The sequence below is a fragment of the Melanostigma gelatinosum genome, assembly GCF_949748355.1.
Source record: "Melanostigma gelatinosum genome assembly, chromosome: 15".
NCBI lineage: Eukaryota > Metazoa > Chordata > Actinopteri > Perciformes > Zoarcidae > Melanostigma > Melanostigma gelatinosum.
In genome coordinates, this window is record NC_136648.1 from 695,001 (window position 1) to 711,564 (window position 16,564).

At 45.1% G+C, this 16,564-nt stretch overlaps 1 protein-coding gene across 3 annotated transcripts in view; it reads right to left on the bottom strand.

Annotated features, from left to right (window-relative positions):
- Window positions 1-1,749: 1,749 nt before the first annotated feature.
- Window positions 1,750-16,564, bottom strand: part of smg7 (SMG7 nonsense mediated mRNA decay factor) — a 34,161-nt gene continuing 19,346 nt past the window's right edge. For 2 of the 3 annotated variants that reach the window (XM_079284400.1, XM_079284399.1), the window contains exons 16-23: window positions 11,818-12,209; window positions 10,951-11,286; window positions 10,220-10,363; window positions 8,596-8,673; window positions 3,812-3,962; window positions 3,554-3,724; window positions 2,782-2,942; window positions 1,750-2,388 (exon numbers count right to left, since the gene is read on the bottom strand). In XM_079284400.1, coding sequence (XP_079140526.1) covers window positions 2,275-2,388; window positions 2,782-2,942; window positions 3,554-3,724; window positions 3,812-3,962; window positions 8,596-8,673; window positions 10,220-10,363; window positions 10,951-11,286; window positions 11,818-12,209 — 1,547 coding nt within the window. In that variant the 3' untranslated portion in view covers window positions 1,750-2,274. The remainder of the gene's footprint in view (window positions 2,389-2,781; window positions 2,943-3,553; window positions 3,725-3,811; window positions 3,963-8,595; window positions 8,674-10,219; window positions 10,364-10,950; window positions 11,287-11,817; window positions 12,210-16,564) is intronic. The other variant, XM_079284401.1, reaches the window with a different exon arrangement.

Sequence of the window (16,564 nt, forward strand, 5' to 3'; positions counted from 1 at the left end):
TCTTTGAAGTCTGCGTTAATAAAACACCCTGGAACGGGAAAATAAAAACAGGCTTTTACTCTTTTTATTGTTTTAATCCCTTGGAACTAAACGGTTGTTTAAAGGTAGAAAACAGCTTTCTGCTGGTTTAAACTGGACAGGAAGTTACTTACAGTCTAAACCACCTCACATCCTGCTACGTCCTGATTGGTCAGCGGTCGCTCTGCCGCTCTCTGATTGGCTCTAAACCAACCAGGACTCTACGAGGGTGAAACCACAGAAATGAAAACCCTCTCACGTCTCTCTCAGACTGCTGGAGCTTCTCAGGAACCTTTTGTATTTCAATGGGAACTCAGAACCTTCACGTTTAGTTCCTGGACTTCAAAAAAAAAGATGGTCCAGGAAAATAATTTCCAAAGAAAAACATTTGATGGTTTCTGCGTGAAATACATTATCTGAAGTGTTTCATTGATGATCAAACAAAACGAGCAATTTCAATTTTTAAAAAATCATTTTCTGACAAAAGTTGATAGACCAAAAAAAACCTGATTGATCAGCTTTGAGTTACTTTTACAAACAGATACGACAAAACAAGTCACAAGATCCAGCTTCTCAAAGTGTGAATATTATCCTCTGATCAGAACAAAACCTCATCTCAGGATTCATCAACAAAAAGAATAAAAACTAACGTGAGACTAATCGATGGTTTGGTTCTCCGGAGGTTCCAGGGGCTTCCAGACGCTACGACTCAGAAACAAACTGCTGTACAGGTCGAGCTGCAGTAGTGGTTATTGAAGAAAAAAACATAGTGGGAACATTCAGCCAGCTACCTGTACACACCTACCTGTCTGTCTGTGGCCTAACCTTTACAGAGAGCAGAGACACCAGCGCTGCTTAAAAACTAGTAAAAAGGCAGAACAGCAACATAAAGGAAACGGCAAATGCAGGTTAAGTAAGCGAGCAGGGTTACATCTTTTCTTTACTTTAAGTAAAGAAATAACAGGAAGAGAAAGAGGCCCGGAGAGGAAGAGAAGCCCCGAAAATATTCAAGCAGGAAGCTAATAGACATACCTGTGTTCGCCTCAGAGGGGCGAGAAGCTAAAACTGCTACAAACAAATCACAAAATACAGTTGTTTCTTTTAACGGTAACACTATCCCTAAGTCTGATCTTTGTTTTTTTCCCTTCTTCTTCTGTCCTTTCCCGGGACGTCCCATCGTCGGGGGCCTCCAGGTTTGTCCTTCCCCAAAAAAAAAGGGGAAAGAAAGGGCGGGACATCAAAGCGGTCCAGGTGGCGTTACCTGAACACACCTGGCTTCACAAAGAGTCCAGTCCTGATCCAGACAACGGCCCCGCTTTTTTAAAAGTCCAACTACGGGAAATATATATACGGATTCATATATCTAGATAGCTGGAAGCCAAATCGTCCTCCTTTCCTTCATTCAACCACTGAGCTACAGAGCCTCCGCCTCCTCCATAGTAATGAAAATCAATGGAGAGATCAGAAAGTCCAGTCTATATCTTGACCGCCCCCCCCCCCCCCCCCAGTGCTTCCCCTGTTCTCCTCCCCCCATGAACCCCGACCACCTCTCTCTCTCTCTCTCTCTCTCTCTCTCTCTCTCTCTCTCTCTCTCTCTCTCTCTCTCTCTCTCTCTCTCCTCTCTCTCTCTCTCTCTCTCTCTCTCTCTCTCTCTCTCTCTCTCTCTCTCTCTCTCTCCACCCCCCCCCCCTCCCCCAGCGTCAGTCTGCGGAGATGCTAAAAACAGGCGCTCCGGCGGACCGAGCAGTCATCCAGGAGGAGGGTTCATTTTTTTTATTTCATCCCAAAGAAAGAGGAAGTTCTTCCAGGTGAGAGAGGATGTCCAAAGAGGGTGGGTGTGGGGGTGTAGTGGTGGTGAAGGGGTGTGTGTGTGTGGGGGGGGATTATGATCCTCAATGTTCAGGTTTCCGCGGGTTGAAGGAAACCCGGCGGTGGCGTAGCGCCGCGGTTGAAGAGATCCCCGCGCACCTTCCAGTCCAGGAGGGGCGTCGCCGCTCCTCGACAGACGAGGGGGGTAGGTGGGGTGGGGGGTGTTTCAGCCTCGTCATCGGGGGGGTGTCGTCACCTCCTCCCCGCAAAGCCTCCACCTTCTTCTTGACCGGTTTTAATTTTTCCATTTTCGTTTGGAGTTCGTCTTCGTCAAACCTGTTTTTTTACCCCTCCTCCCCCTCACGTTCTTCTTCTCCTCGTGGTTATTTTAGTTTTTAAACGTCGACACGTCCGGACTCATAAAGCGCCGCCTCGTGGGCCGGCCGTTCAGTGAGGCGGGTTCATGGCGCCGTGACCTCGCTGCTGCTTCTGCTTCTGCTGCAGGAGGAGCTGCTCCAGAGCCGACGGGCCCGGCTGCATCATGGAGCTCGACCAGATCGACTGCAAGGGGGGACAAGCGGAGTGTTAGCACGATGCTAATGATGCTAATGAAGCTAATCCTGCAGAGCTTAATACATCTGGACCCCCTGATCCCTCAGAACCATCTGGACCCCCTGATCCCTCAGAACCATCTGGACCCCCTGATCCCTCAGAACCATCTGGACCCCCATGTATTTGGACTCTTTCCAGAACAGGAAGTAGTCCAGTGTGTTGTGGATTTTCACAGTAAGTTTCTGACCTCCTGATCCCTCAGAACCATCTTCTGTTGATTCTGACTGAAACTATTTAACAGAAGGATCGTTATAGAAATGAATACTTTAAATATAATTAAACTGTTATTCTCAGGTAAAACCTGTAAAGACAGAAAAGGGGTCTGGGGTGACGTCAGTGGACCTTGAGGCTGTCGAGCAGCACGGTGGAGGACGACTCCTCCATAGGAGACTCCTGATTGGTCCAGGAGCTGCCGGTCGGCCCGGCCTGGTGCCAGCTGTTGTCTGAAGCTGCGGAGGACGCTGCAGCCGGCAGGTAGTCCAGTCCGAACCCGCTGACTGCTCCTAGACCACAACACACCACATGTCAACATCTGGCAGCAAAGCTCAGCATTAACTAAACCCTCTGAACCCCGTCTCTCTGGATCCCCATGACCCTCTGGACCCCCTGATCCCTCGGGACACCCCGAACCCTCAGAACCCTATGGACCCCCTGATCTCTCGGGACACCCTGAACCCTCAGAACCCTCTGGACCCCCTGATCCCTTGGGACACCCTGAACCCTCAGAACCCTCTGGACCCCCTGATCTCTCAGGACACCCTGAATCCTCAGAACCATCTGGACCCCCTGGTCTCTCAGGACACCCTGAATCCTCAGAACCATCTGGACCCCCTGGTCTCTCTAAACCCTATCCCTCTGGACCCCCTGATCCCTCTGAATCCCCTGATCCTTCTGGACCCCCTGAACCCTCAGAACCCTCTGGACCCCCTGCTCCCTCTGATCCTTCTGGACCTCCTGAACCCTCTGATTCCCCTGATCCTTCTGGACCTCCTGAACCCTCTGGACCACCTGATCTCTCTGAACCCCGACCCTCTGATCCCTCAGAACCGTCTTGACCCCCTGATCCCTCTGGACCCCATCCCTCTAGACCCAGTGAACCCTGTCCCTCCTTTACCGGTCTTGTCAGCCTTCCAGCGGTCCACCATCCTGCGGTCCCGGCTGTCCGGAGTGCCTATGGGCCCGAAGTTGGAGAAGGGTATGGCTCCGTGGTTGTGTGTAGGGGGGGAGGACGGCAGGCTGCTGGGGTTGGAGGAGTGAGGGGATTGGCTGGCTGGGGTGGAGTGATCTGCCAATCAGATTCCAGCATGTTTCACAGACTGTACCACGACATATAAATACACATTTTGTTGACGTGTGAACGGCTGTGAAGTACCGGAGCTGGCAGGGAGGGAGGGGGACCAGGGAGTCCCTTCAAACAGCGAGTAGAGGGACGGCTCCTGGTGCATCATGGGAGCGTCGGGCTTGGAGCTGGGCGGCAGGTTCTTGCCGTACGCCTGACTGAAGATGCTGTTCTGGTTGTACTCCTGGACACACAAGCAGGTTCATACATCACAGCTCTGATCCACCAGGTATTGATTGGTCATCGTGGATTAAAGACCACTATGAAGTCAGACGAGGGGTGTGAGGAACTCTACATGTATACACAATCCAAACAGAGATCCATGTCTGGTTATTGGATCTAGAAACACCGTTTTTCATAATCAATAGTGAGATTGTGATACAAAATTATATGTGAGTTGACGCTGTGATTGTTGGAATGCAGTTAAGCATTCCAACTATTGTTATCCTGTTTCTTTATTCAACTTCTTCTATTTCTTCCGTACCCCTCTTCTCCTCCTTCATTTTTTAAGATACAGAAACCGTTGAACTATTAAAATGTTCAGCTCTTTCACCAGAGGTCTGCTATGACTTTTTATATTTCTAACCTTTAAACTTTTTGAATTATGAAGCTTTTTATTTTCAATGGGATCTCTATGGAGAATATTTTCAAATGGCTTCAGGCACACAGGTGTTAACGATTGAGCCAATTAGTGATGTTGATGAACACACAGACTCACAGACACACGCGCACATACACTCCTCTCCCTCTCTCTCTCTCTGTGTCTCTCATACAGTCATTCAGGTCTTAGGGATCTTTAGAGGTCTTTCCCCCCTCCTCCAACTCCCCCCCCCCACCACACACACACACACACACACACACACACACACACGCCCCACAGAATGAATCCTAACTGAAATGCTTGTGATGAGCCTGTCATTTAATAACCGGTTTGTGTTTATCTAACATTATGATTCTGTCTCCTCTCCCCTTCTCCCCCACACCACACACCCCATTTCAAAATAAAAGCCCCAGAGAGTGAATTCTAACTGAACTGCTTGTGATGAAGCCTGTCATTTAATAACCTCTGTTTATGTGTCAAACATGATGATTATGTCTCCTCTCCCCCTCCCTCCCCCATCCTTTCAAAATAAAAGCCTCATGGATTAACTGTATTTAAACGTTTCGCTCAAAATTTGGCTTTTTTGTTGAAATAATGAATGCTCTTACTAATACTGCAACAACTACTACTACTGCTAATATTTCTAGTATTACCACTACTACTACAACTTTTGCTGTTGCTACTATTACTACTACTGCTACTGCTACCATAAATATTATTACTACCACTACTGCTATTACTACCACTACTATTATTACTGATACCACAACTGCTAATACTGCTATTCCTGCTACTACCAGTACTAATACTACTACATTAGTACGACTGCTGATACTACAACTTATACTACTACTGCTACTACAAATATCACTACTGCTACAACTAGTACTTATTCAAATGCTACTAATACTTATACTGTGCATAATACTTCTACTACTACTACTACAACAAATATCACTACTGCTGGAATTCCTTTAAGCTACAGAAACCGTTCGAATATCAAAATGTTCAGCTCTTACAGGAGAGGGGTGACATAACTTCATATTTGTAATCTTTTTGGATTATTCAGCTTTTTGCAATTTTTTAAAAATTGGATATCTATTTTCAGCAATGTTTTTGAGATTCATTTCAGCTTTCAGCATTCCAACGCATTTTCAGCAGGAAATGCATTTTCTAGTTTATTTTATTTTGCTGGAAGTTGGAACCTCCTTTACTGCCTCATACTTAACTTATTGTTCTATAATCTCAGTTTTTTAAACCCGATTAAAAAGAAATAGAGTTAAAAGATAAACAGATGCACCTGTTTCCAGTATGTAAAAGGTAAAAACATGTTTACTGAGTGTCAGAGTAGTTGAACAACGATCAACTCTGCCATCTGGTGGTTGAACAACGTCACAACAGTCAAAACAAACTTTACATTTCTTTAGACTTGAATCAGTCTCTTAAAGAATTAATATGTAACTTTTCTGCATTAAAACATAAAATCGAGATGACCTCTCAATCAAGTAACGGTTTAATTTGGTCTCCTGTCAAACACTCTTAACTTACATGTATACATCATGAACATCTGAAATAAAGTGCATCAAGTAAAGTTATCCGTCCCTGTGGCTGAGTTCTTCCCTTTTATGTCCCATTCCTTCAGGTTCACTTTTCAGTAACTCCTCCATGCTACAGTCTGTACGACTCTCGTGATGCGATCGTAACATTCGACTTGGTGTTCTAGTCGTCTAACATCTCACATCAGGCCTCCTCTATCTACAGTAAACACATATTGTGATTTTGGCCGGATCATGTGACAGGAAGTCACTGGTATTAGCTTAGAAGGAAATAGGCAGCGACATCTAGCGTCACAGGAGAGGCGGTGGTGGTTGTTTGACACACGGATTCAATTTAAAGGACATTTTAAATCTGTTCAAAACAGGATTTTCTTTTTTTATATATCGATAGTATCAACGTATCAATACACTATCGTTTAAAAAAGTCTCCTGACAGTAACCTGTAGTAGGTAGCATTATAGAGGGCTACATATATCAGAGGAACAAGATGAGCTAACGTTAGCATCTGGGCCCCGTTCCTCGTACGTGTCTAACTGAGTTAGCCGGATACTTGTCAGGATAAGATGACGCAGATCAGGCTTTTTGGTTCCACGAAGCAAGTTCGGCAAAATCACCATGGCAACACATCCATAAGCTTGAACCTGCTCCAGCGCAGGCTCAGTGAAGGTAGCTGGATAAGCTGCCACTCCCCCGGAAAACATGGCCGCTCCCGTCACATACTGTAGTCTGATGCGCTTGCGCATATACTGGGGGTTATACGGGAGTTGATGAAATGCTAAAGTGAGACACACGTGATCCTTAAAAGCAGCGGAGCAAACTAAGAAGCCTCTATTGCATTAATGTGCAGCTCCCTTCCTCAGAGATCCACTGATGAAGGAGGATATTAGTTAGATGAGCGTTTTATAGGGAGAGACTTCTTCCACATCGCCAAGATCCGTCATCACATCACGATGACTTCCTGTACGAGCGCTGTCCATTCTGCCCACAAGGAATCATTTCTTTCCAGAGCTTCTGGAGCAGACATTGAACACCACACTGCCTGTCCCACAGACTGGATGCAGCCTTGAGCTGTTGTGCGAGTGCTGCGTTGTTGTAGTGTCGGCGATGCGGAGAACATGGGGAAAGCCGCTGCATGCCGCGCTGTTGGTCCAGTTGATTTGGCGCTTAATAAACTTACGGATGTGTTCATGACGTCACCATGGCACATATTGTGCTGACTCAGCATTCTGAGTCATGTGTGTGTGCTTAGTGTGTACTTGCTCTCATGTCCTCTTGATGGCTGGTTGCATACATGAGGTTAAAGCACTCATAATGATATGAGTGTTATTAGTACAGCAGCACATCATTACTGTAGAACATGATGAAGGTGGATCATGATGAGAACACAGAGAATCACACACTATTGATCTTCACTGCTTCAGTTGATTGAATGTCTGATTATGAATAATACACACACTGATCCGCCCATAAACAGATTCACACACACACATATTCACACTAGTTATATATGGCAATCTACACACATGTACGTACTATACACACTATACACATACAGTACATGATGCATGAGGCATACAGCACATATGTCCTCATGTTAATGAGTGTCATTAGATCCTCGTTGGGCTTGTTTTTATTGTTATTCTGAAGAGTTGAGATCATTATTGTCGCTGTAGATCTCATTGGATGATGCATCATGAAGTCTACTGCCAGCAGCACATTAAAGACATGTCATGTGATTGGTTGGGGTGATGAGGCATTACAATTAGCTGACACAACACTGACGCATTGAACGTGTCTGATGTGTTGCCGTGCTTCTTGTCTGGTCCTCTCAGCGGTGCCGCTGTTATATTTTGCCGTGATTACGGTCTTGAAATCCTCATATGCGTTCATGATCATCTCCTGCTCGTCAGCGGAGTAGAAAGAGGCTCTTTCTGTGACTTTATTTGACATTGTACTGTTAGAACATCATGGTTTCGGTGATCCACGCTTCCCCCTTTTGACGTAGGACGGGCACGCGCAATCATCCTGATCGTCTGGTTCAAATTAACGAGACTGTTTGAGAGGATCAGCCTCGGAGAAACCGACATAGCCTGACATCAATCATCTCGTTAATGTAGGCTGCTAATAGGACATTTGATCGACTTTGCTGAACCACTTACGTGGAACGGGGCCCAGATGTCTGGATCTCAAGTTATCAGAGGAACAAGCTGAGCTAACGTTAGCATCAGACGTCTGGATCTCAAGTTATCAGAGGAACAAGCTGAGCTAACGTTAGCATCAGACGTCTGGATCTCAAGTTATCAGAGGAACAAGCTGAGCTAACGTTAGCATCAGACGTCTGGATCTCAAGTTATCAGAGGAACAAGCTGAGCTAACGTTAGCATCAGACGTCTGGATCTCAAGTTATCAGAGGAACAAGCTGAGCTAACGTTAGCGTCAGACGTCTGTATCTTAAGTTATCAGAGGAACAAGCTGAGCTAACGTTAGCATCAGACGTCTGGATCTCAAGTTATCAGAGGAACAAGCTGAGCTAACGTTAGCATCAGACGTCTGGATCTCAAGTTATCAGAGGAACAAGCTGAGCTAACGTTAGCGTCAGACGTCTGGATCTCAAGTTATCAGAGGAACAAGCTGAGCTAACGTTGGATGTCGGGTCTGACCTGCATGGGGAAGCCAGAAATGGGCAGAAGCGACGAGACGATCTCGGGGCCACACTCCATCCTGGTCTGGTTCGGCAGCTGCAGAGACCAAAGGACAGACGGGATGAGGACCAGCAGACATCTCACACATGTTCAACAATGATTTTATTCTCTTTCACCGTCCACCATGTTTCTCACAACATGCTGCTGAGCTGCAGGATTTATTAACTCTACTCACATCTGTCTGATCTTTTCTATGAAACAAGTGGCTGACAAATGTATAAACACTGGTTATAAATATAACATATATTTACGATGTTATATTTATCAGTAAAAGCCCTCCAGCTGAAGGGAATGTGACCAAAGGAAGTTAAGAAGCTGGAGAACTTCTACTGTGAAGCAGAAGTTCATGTAAATCTGTATTTGTATGTTGTTGCTTCGGTTTGTTGGACACAGAACTCTGTTATGACTAAACTAGGACCTGAGACTCATTTCTTTAAAATCTAAAGCCCCAGTAGTCTGACCGTCAACAGGAACCTCACGCAGGATATTTGAATCTTAGGAACTTTAGAAAACTCTGGATTAACTATCAGAGATCTCCTTTGTAGCGGTCTGACTCTTCTTGTTATTACATGTGAACACATCATGATAACGTTATAATGAACCTTCAGCCAGTACTCAAGTTCACTGAGCAGAGCCTGAAGGCATCATAGTGTAACTGAAGTGAACCTCCGTTGGTTAGCCGTTAGCGGTGCGGCTAACGTTACTAGCTCTCCTCCTGTTGGTTAGCCGTTAGCGGTGCTGCTAACGTTACTAGCTCTCCTCCTGTTGGTTAGCCGTTAGCGGTGCTGCTAACGTTACTAGCTCTCCTCCTGTTGGTTAGCCGTTAGCGGTGGTGCTAACGTTACTAGCTCTCCTCCTGTTGGTCTAAACACTGATTGGTTGTTTACAATGAAACATGATAAGAGATCAGACTAGAAACACAAGTTCTACTGAGTCACTACAACTTTATTTACACTCTGATGGTTAACGTTTAAACTTTATTTACACTCTGATGGTTAACGTTCAACTTTATTTACACTCTGATGGTTAACATTAAACTTTATTTACACTCTGATGGTTAACGTTAAACTTTATTTACACTCTGATCGTTAACATTAAACTTTATTTACACTCTGATGGTTAACGTTAAACTTTATTTACACTCTGATCGTTAACATTAAACTTTATTTACACTCTGATGGTTAACATTAAACTTTATTTACACTCTGATGGTTAACGTTAAACTTTATTTACACTCTGATGGTTAACATTAAACTTTATTTACACTCTGATCGTTAACATTAAACTTTATTTACACTCTGATGGTTAACGTTAAACTTTATTTACACTCTGATCGTTAACATTAAACTGTGAGGGGGTCCTATTGGACCTTCAGACTCACGTTTCAGAAAAGGAATCGAGGTGTGACATATTTTGTGACTATTTTAACTGAGTTTGAGAGTTTTATTTGGGCAAATTACATGATCTGATTGTGTCTGTGAAACAACAAACCGAGCCACAAGATAATAACAATATCACAAGACTCTGGCTGTAGGTCTGTGTGGGGTCGGGGGTGTTGGAGGCAGAAAGCAGGGCTACATACAAATATGTTTGGTCCAGAAGCAGAGCTAAGAGGGCCGGCCAAGGCCTGGAAGAAATCAGGAGGCTTAGAAAAGACAAGCTCCTCCTCCTCCTCAAAGTCTGCTAGACTTTTTAACAGGTCGGGAGGTAGAAGAGGCTTGTTGTCCTGGTGAGAGATGAAGCCAGAGGAGGAAGAGGAGGAGGAAGAGGAAGAAGAGGGGGGTAAAATAAATAAGGCAAGCCGGTAAGACTGAGCTGGAAAAGAAGGAAAGTTAAGCCAAAAGCTCTGGAAGAATGAAACAAAGATCAGAGTTCTGTATCACAGTGTGCATCATTCAGCAGGTATTTATGTTGAACATCAATATTAACAGATTGATAGTCCGTCCTCGTGACACCAGGTCAGGTGACATGTTGCACCAGTTAGAGAGAGAATGTCCTCATTAAAAGGTCCAGAACATCACAATAACTCCATGATTTAGTTCCATATATATTGAATCAGCCAACAGTTGTACGTCTGCATATCAACAACTGACTGTCAGATCAATTAAATAAAGTGCTAATAATAATATAATATAATAATCTCTCAACAATATTTATCGTCAGTTTTCAAATTTAACTGAATGAATTATGAATAATATACACATCACAAAAGAGACTAAGAGGAGAAAAAAACAAAGTAGGAAAATAAAAAGAAGCACAGAGACAGAAAAGCAGCAGGACCGCCTCCTCCTCCTCCCTCAGAGAGATGCTCACCTCAAAGGGGGGGCCCCGGGGCCCACTGGAGCCGTCTTGCTCGGAGCAGATCCCGCCCGGCGGAGGCCTCTTCATGCGGTCCGCCATCACGGCCAGACCGTCCCCAATCCTGTAGCTGGGCTCCCAGTAGAAGTCCTGCATCTTGACGTTGGGGTACTTAATCTTCTTCTCCATGCTGGCCGGCTGCAGCTGGTGCTCGTACAGTTTGAGAGGATCCTGAGCCGCCATGTAGAAGGTCTGCTGCTGCTGAGGCTGCTTCATGGACATCTGCATCTTCTGCAGAGCAGCCTGACCCTGGTTCCACATCTGAGCCGGCTGATCCTGGACCTGCATGTACTGCCAGACCAGAGACACAAACACAGTAAACTTCAGTCAATCTCACCGTCACCCTCAACCTCACCGTCAACCTCAACTGTCAACCTCACCGTCAACCTCACAGTCAACCTCACCGTCAACCTCAACGTCAACCTCACCGTCAACCTCAACGTCAACCTCAACGTCAACCTCACCGTCAACCTCAACCCTGAACCTCAACCCTGAACCTCAACCCTGAACCTCAACCCTGAACCTCAACCCTGAACCTCACCGTCAACCTCAACCGTCAACCTCAACCGTCAACCTCAACCGTCACCCTCAACCGTCACCCTCAACCGTCAACCTCACCCCTCAACCTCACCCGTCACCATCAACCTCACTGTCAACCTCAAACTCACTCTCAACCTCACCGTCAACCTCACCATCACCCGTCACCCTCAACGTCAACCTCACCGTCAACCTCAACGGCAACCTCAACCTCACCGTCCACGTCTACCTCCCTCCCTCACTCACTGTCTGTCTGTCTGTCTCACGTGTTTAACTGACACTGACCTGCTGCAGACCCGGGTGGTGAGGTGGACTCTTCCCCATCCCGACCTGCTGGACCGGTTTGGTGGGAGACTGCTGCTGCTGCTGGCTCATCGCCTGCACCTGCAGCTGGACCGACTGCTGCATGGCTTGGTTCTGCTGGGCCTGGTTCTGCTGACCCTGGTTCATGGGGGCCGAGGACCCGGGCCCCTGACCGGGACCGGGACCGGAGGGCCTCTGCTGACTGTAGGGAATGTGGGACTGCTTCCCGGCCTGGCCGCCGGCCTGGGTGTGGACGCCCGGCTGGAGGAACGGACCGGGGACGGACACTCCGGTGGAGAAGGTGAAGCCTGGGTTCACCTGGAGACCCGGGAACGCCACCGGGGGAGGGATCACGTAGGCTGAGGGGGGGAAACCTGCAGGAACCAAATCAGCTGCCATCAGACAAATGTGGAGTATTGTGATGTAAAACATCACTGAGGATCCATTTCAGTTCACAATAAGGAGTCTGTTCATTAGGCGGCTGAGTGGTTTGGATCCATTAAACCACAGCTGGATCTTAATCGATGACATTTGAAAACGTGAAACATTTTAAGATATTTGACTAAAACAAAACATGGCTGCAGATTATTATTAATAAGTTAACCCTCTGAACACCCAAAAACCCGCCGATGGGACACTAATGACCTTGAAAGAAAGTGAAAGTGCGACGAACGTCTACGTTAGAAAAAGAAGACAAAACGAAGATTAAAATGTTGATATTTAATCAAGAACATTTTATTCTTCATGTCTCATTTAAAATCTCTCCACAAATAAAGCCTTTACTTTACCCAGATTGTGTAAAAAACTAGTGCTGGGCAACCTAACACGTTATCGTGTTAACGGAGTAATTAATTAACGTCTACAATTATTTTTATCGCACATTAACGCAGTTTAATGCAACAAACACCGTTGATGCAGCAAATCACCCAAACAAGCGGTGGAGGAAGTCTTGAGACTGCGTTGGTGCAGCGTGTGGGAGGAGTTCAGATAAACTAAAGCAACACAAGCTAACATGCTACAGAGAAGTTTAGATAAACTAAAGCAACACAAGCTAACAGATGCTACAGAGAAGTGGAGACAAACTAAAGCAACACAAGCTAACAGATGCTGCAGAGAAGTTTAGATAAACTAAAGCAACACAAGCTAACAGATGCTAAAGAGAAGTTTAGATAAACTAAAGCAACACAAGCTAACAGATGCTACAGAGAAGTTTAGATAAACTAAAGCAACACAAGCTAACAGATGCTAAAGAGAAGTTTAGATAAACTAAAGCAACACAAGCTAACAGATGCTACAGAGAAGTTTAGATAAACTAAAGCAACACAAGCTAACAGATGCTACAGAGAAGTGGAGATAAACTAAAGCAACACAAGCTAACAGATGCTACAGAGAAGTGGAGACAAACTAAAGCAACACAAGCTAACAGATGCTACAGAGAAGTGGAGATAAACTAAAGCAACACAAGCTAACAGATGCTACAGAGAAGTTTAGATAAACTAAAGCAACACAAGCTAACAGATGCTACAGAGAAGTGGAGATAAACTAAAGCAACACAAGCTAACAGATGCTGCAGAGAAGTTTAGATAAACTAAAGCGACACAAGCTAACAGATGCTACAGAGAAGTTTAGATAAACTAAAGCAACACAAGCTAACAGATGCTACCGAGAAGTTTAGATAAACTAAAGCAACACAAGCTAACAGATGCTACAGAGAAGTTTAGATAAACTAAAGCAACACAAGCTAACAGATGCTACAGAGAAGTTTAGATAAACTAAAGCAACACAAGCTAACAGATGCTACAGAGAAGTTTAGATAAACTAAAGCAACACAAGCTAACAGATGCTACAGAGAAGTTCAGATAAACTAAAGCAACACAAGCTAACAGATGCTACAGAGAAGTTTAGATAAACTAAAGCAACACAAGCTAACAGATGCTACAGAGAAGTTTAGATAAACTAAAGCAACACAAGCTAACAGATGCTACAGAGAAGTTTAGATAAACTAAAGCAACACAAGCTAACAGATGCTACAGAGAAGTTCAGATAAACTAAAGCAACACAAGCTAACAGATGCTACAGAGGAGTTTAGATAAACTAAAGCAACACAAGCTAACAGATGCTACAGAGAAGTTTAGAGAAACTAAAGCAACACAAGCTAACAGATGCTGCAGAGAAGTGGAGACAAACTGCAGGTTGGTGTTGTGGGAGATGTCGGTCTGAGGAACGTTCACGTCTCGTTTGGTGTGAACGCAGCTTTAGGATCTCAGCGAATGACGTCACGTATGAGCCTCAAGATGCACCGTCAGCAGAAGAACACACGAGTTGTGTTAAAGGAGAGGACGACTAAAGCCACGCGTTACAACCAGCAGCAGCTGCTGCTCTCACTGGAGACTACTGGACATCACTGGGTCACCTTCATCACCTGAGTTACAGCATCACAGTGATGAAGAGTAGAGCTGCATCATTATGATGAAGAGTAGAGCTGGGTCACCTTCATCACCTGAGTTACAGCATCATAGTGATGAAGAGTAGAGCTGGGTCACCTTCATCACCTCTGAGTTACAGCATCACAGTGATGAAGAGTAGAGCAGCATCATAGTGATGAGTAGAGCAGCATCATAGTGATGAAGAGTAGAGCTGCATCATAGTGATGAAGAGTAGAGCAGCATCATAGTGATGAAGAGTAGAGCAGCATCACAGTGATGAAGAGTAGAGCTGCATCATAGTGATGAAGAGTAGAGCTGCATCACAGTGATGAAGAGTAGAGCAGCATCATAGTGATGAAGAGTAGAGCAGCATCATAGTGATGAAGAGTAGAGCTGCATCACAGTGATGAAGAGTAGAGCAGCATCATAGTGATGAAGAGTAGAGCTGCATCACAGTGATGAAGAGTAGAGCAGCATCATAGTGATGAAGAGTAGAGCTGCATCACAGTGATGAAGAGTATAGCTGCATCATAGTGATGAAGAGTAGAGCTGCATCACAGTGATGAAGAGTAGAGCTGCATCACAGTGATGAAGAGTAGAGCAGCATCATAGTGATGAAGAGTAGAGCTGCATCATAGTGATGAAGAGTAGAGCAGCATCATAGTGATGAAGAGTAGAGCTGCATCATAGTGATGAAGAGTAGAGCTGCGTCATAGTGATGAAGAGTAGCGCTGCGTCATCGTGATGAAGAGTAGAGCAGCGTCATAGTGATGAAGAGTAGCGCTGCGTCATCGTGATGAAGAGTAGCGCTGCGTCATAGTGATGAAGAGTAGAGCTGCGTCATAGTGATGAAGAGTAGAGCAGCGTCATCGTGATGAAGAGTAGAGCAGCATCATAGTGATGAAGAGTAGAGCTGCATCATAGTGATGAAGAGTAGAGCTGCGTCATAGTGATGAAGAGTAGAGCAGCGTCATCGTGATGAAGAGTAGAGCTGCATCATAGTGATGAAGAGTAGAGCTGCATCATAGTGATGAAGAGTAGAGCAGCGTCATAGTGATGAAGAGTAGCGCTGCGTCATCGTGATGAAGAGTAGAGCAGCGTCATAGTGATGAAGAGTAGAGCTGGTCATAGTGATGAAGAGTAGAGCTGGTCATAGTGATGAAGAGTAGAGCTGGTCATAGTGATGAAGAGTAGCGCTGCGTCATAGTGATGAAGAGTAGAGCTGGTCATAGTGATGAAGAGTAGAGCTGCGTCATAGTGATGAAGAGTAGAGCTGCATCATAGTGATGAAGAGTAGAGCAGCATCATAGTGATGAAGAGTAGAGCTGCATCATAGTGATGAAGAGTAGAGCAGCATCATAGTGATGAAGAGTAGAGCAGCGTCATAGTGATGAAGAGTAGCGCTGCGTCATCGTGATGAAGAGTAGAGCAGCATCATAGTGATGAAGAGTAGAGCTGCATCATAGTGATGAAGAGTAGAGCTGCATCATAGTGATGAAGAGTAGAGCTGCATCATAGTGATGAAGAGTAGAGCTGCGTCATAGTGATGAAGAGTAGAGCAGCATCATAGTGATGAATAGTAGAGCTGGTCATAGTGATGAAGAGTAGAGCTGGTCATAGTGATGAAGAGTAGAGCAGCATCATAGTGATGAAGAGTAGAGCTGGTCATAGTGATGAAGAGTAGAGCTGCGTCATAGTGATGAAGAGTAGAGCTGGTCATAGTGATTAAGAGTAGAGCTGGTCATAGTGATGAAGAGTAGAGCTGGTCATAGTGATGAAGAGTAGAGCAGCATCATAGTGATGAAGAGTAGAGCTGGTCATAGTGATGAAGAGTAGAGCAGCATCATAGTGATGAAGAGTAGAGCTGGTCATAGTGATGAAGAGTAGAGCAGCATCATAGTGATGAAGAGTAGAGCAGCATCATAGTGATGAAGAGTAGAGCTGCGTCATAGTGATGAAGAGTAGAGCTGGTCATAGTGATGAAGAGTAGAGCTGGTGTAGAGGAAAATCAACATTAGAACTGAATGTTACGTAATGCGTTATTCTCTGTTAGTTTTTGGAAATGATTCTCTAGGACAGATAAAGAGTGACCAAAACAACCCCTTACATGGAGTTGTTTTCTGTGAGAACAAATAGAAACCACCCAGATTAGAAGTCCAGATGTGTCCTGTATTGATTGAACAGACAGGTTTGACACAGGTCAAACAGACCTGTGTCAAGCAGGTCTGACACGGCTAAAAAGGCGTACATGTAGACTATAAAAATGTTCCTCGGACAGTCAGATTTGGAATCTGTTTCCATAT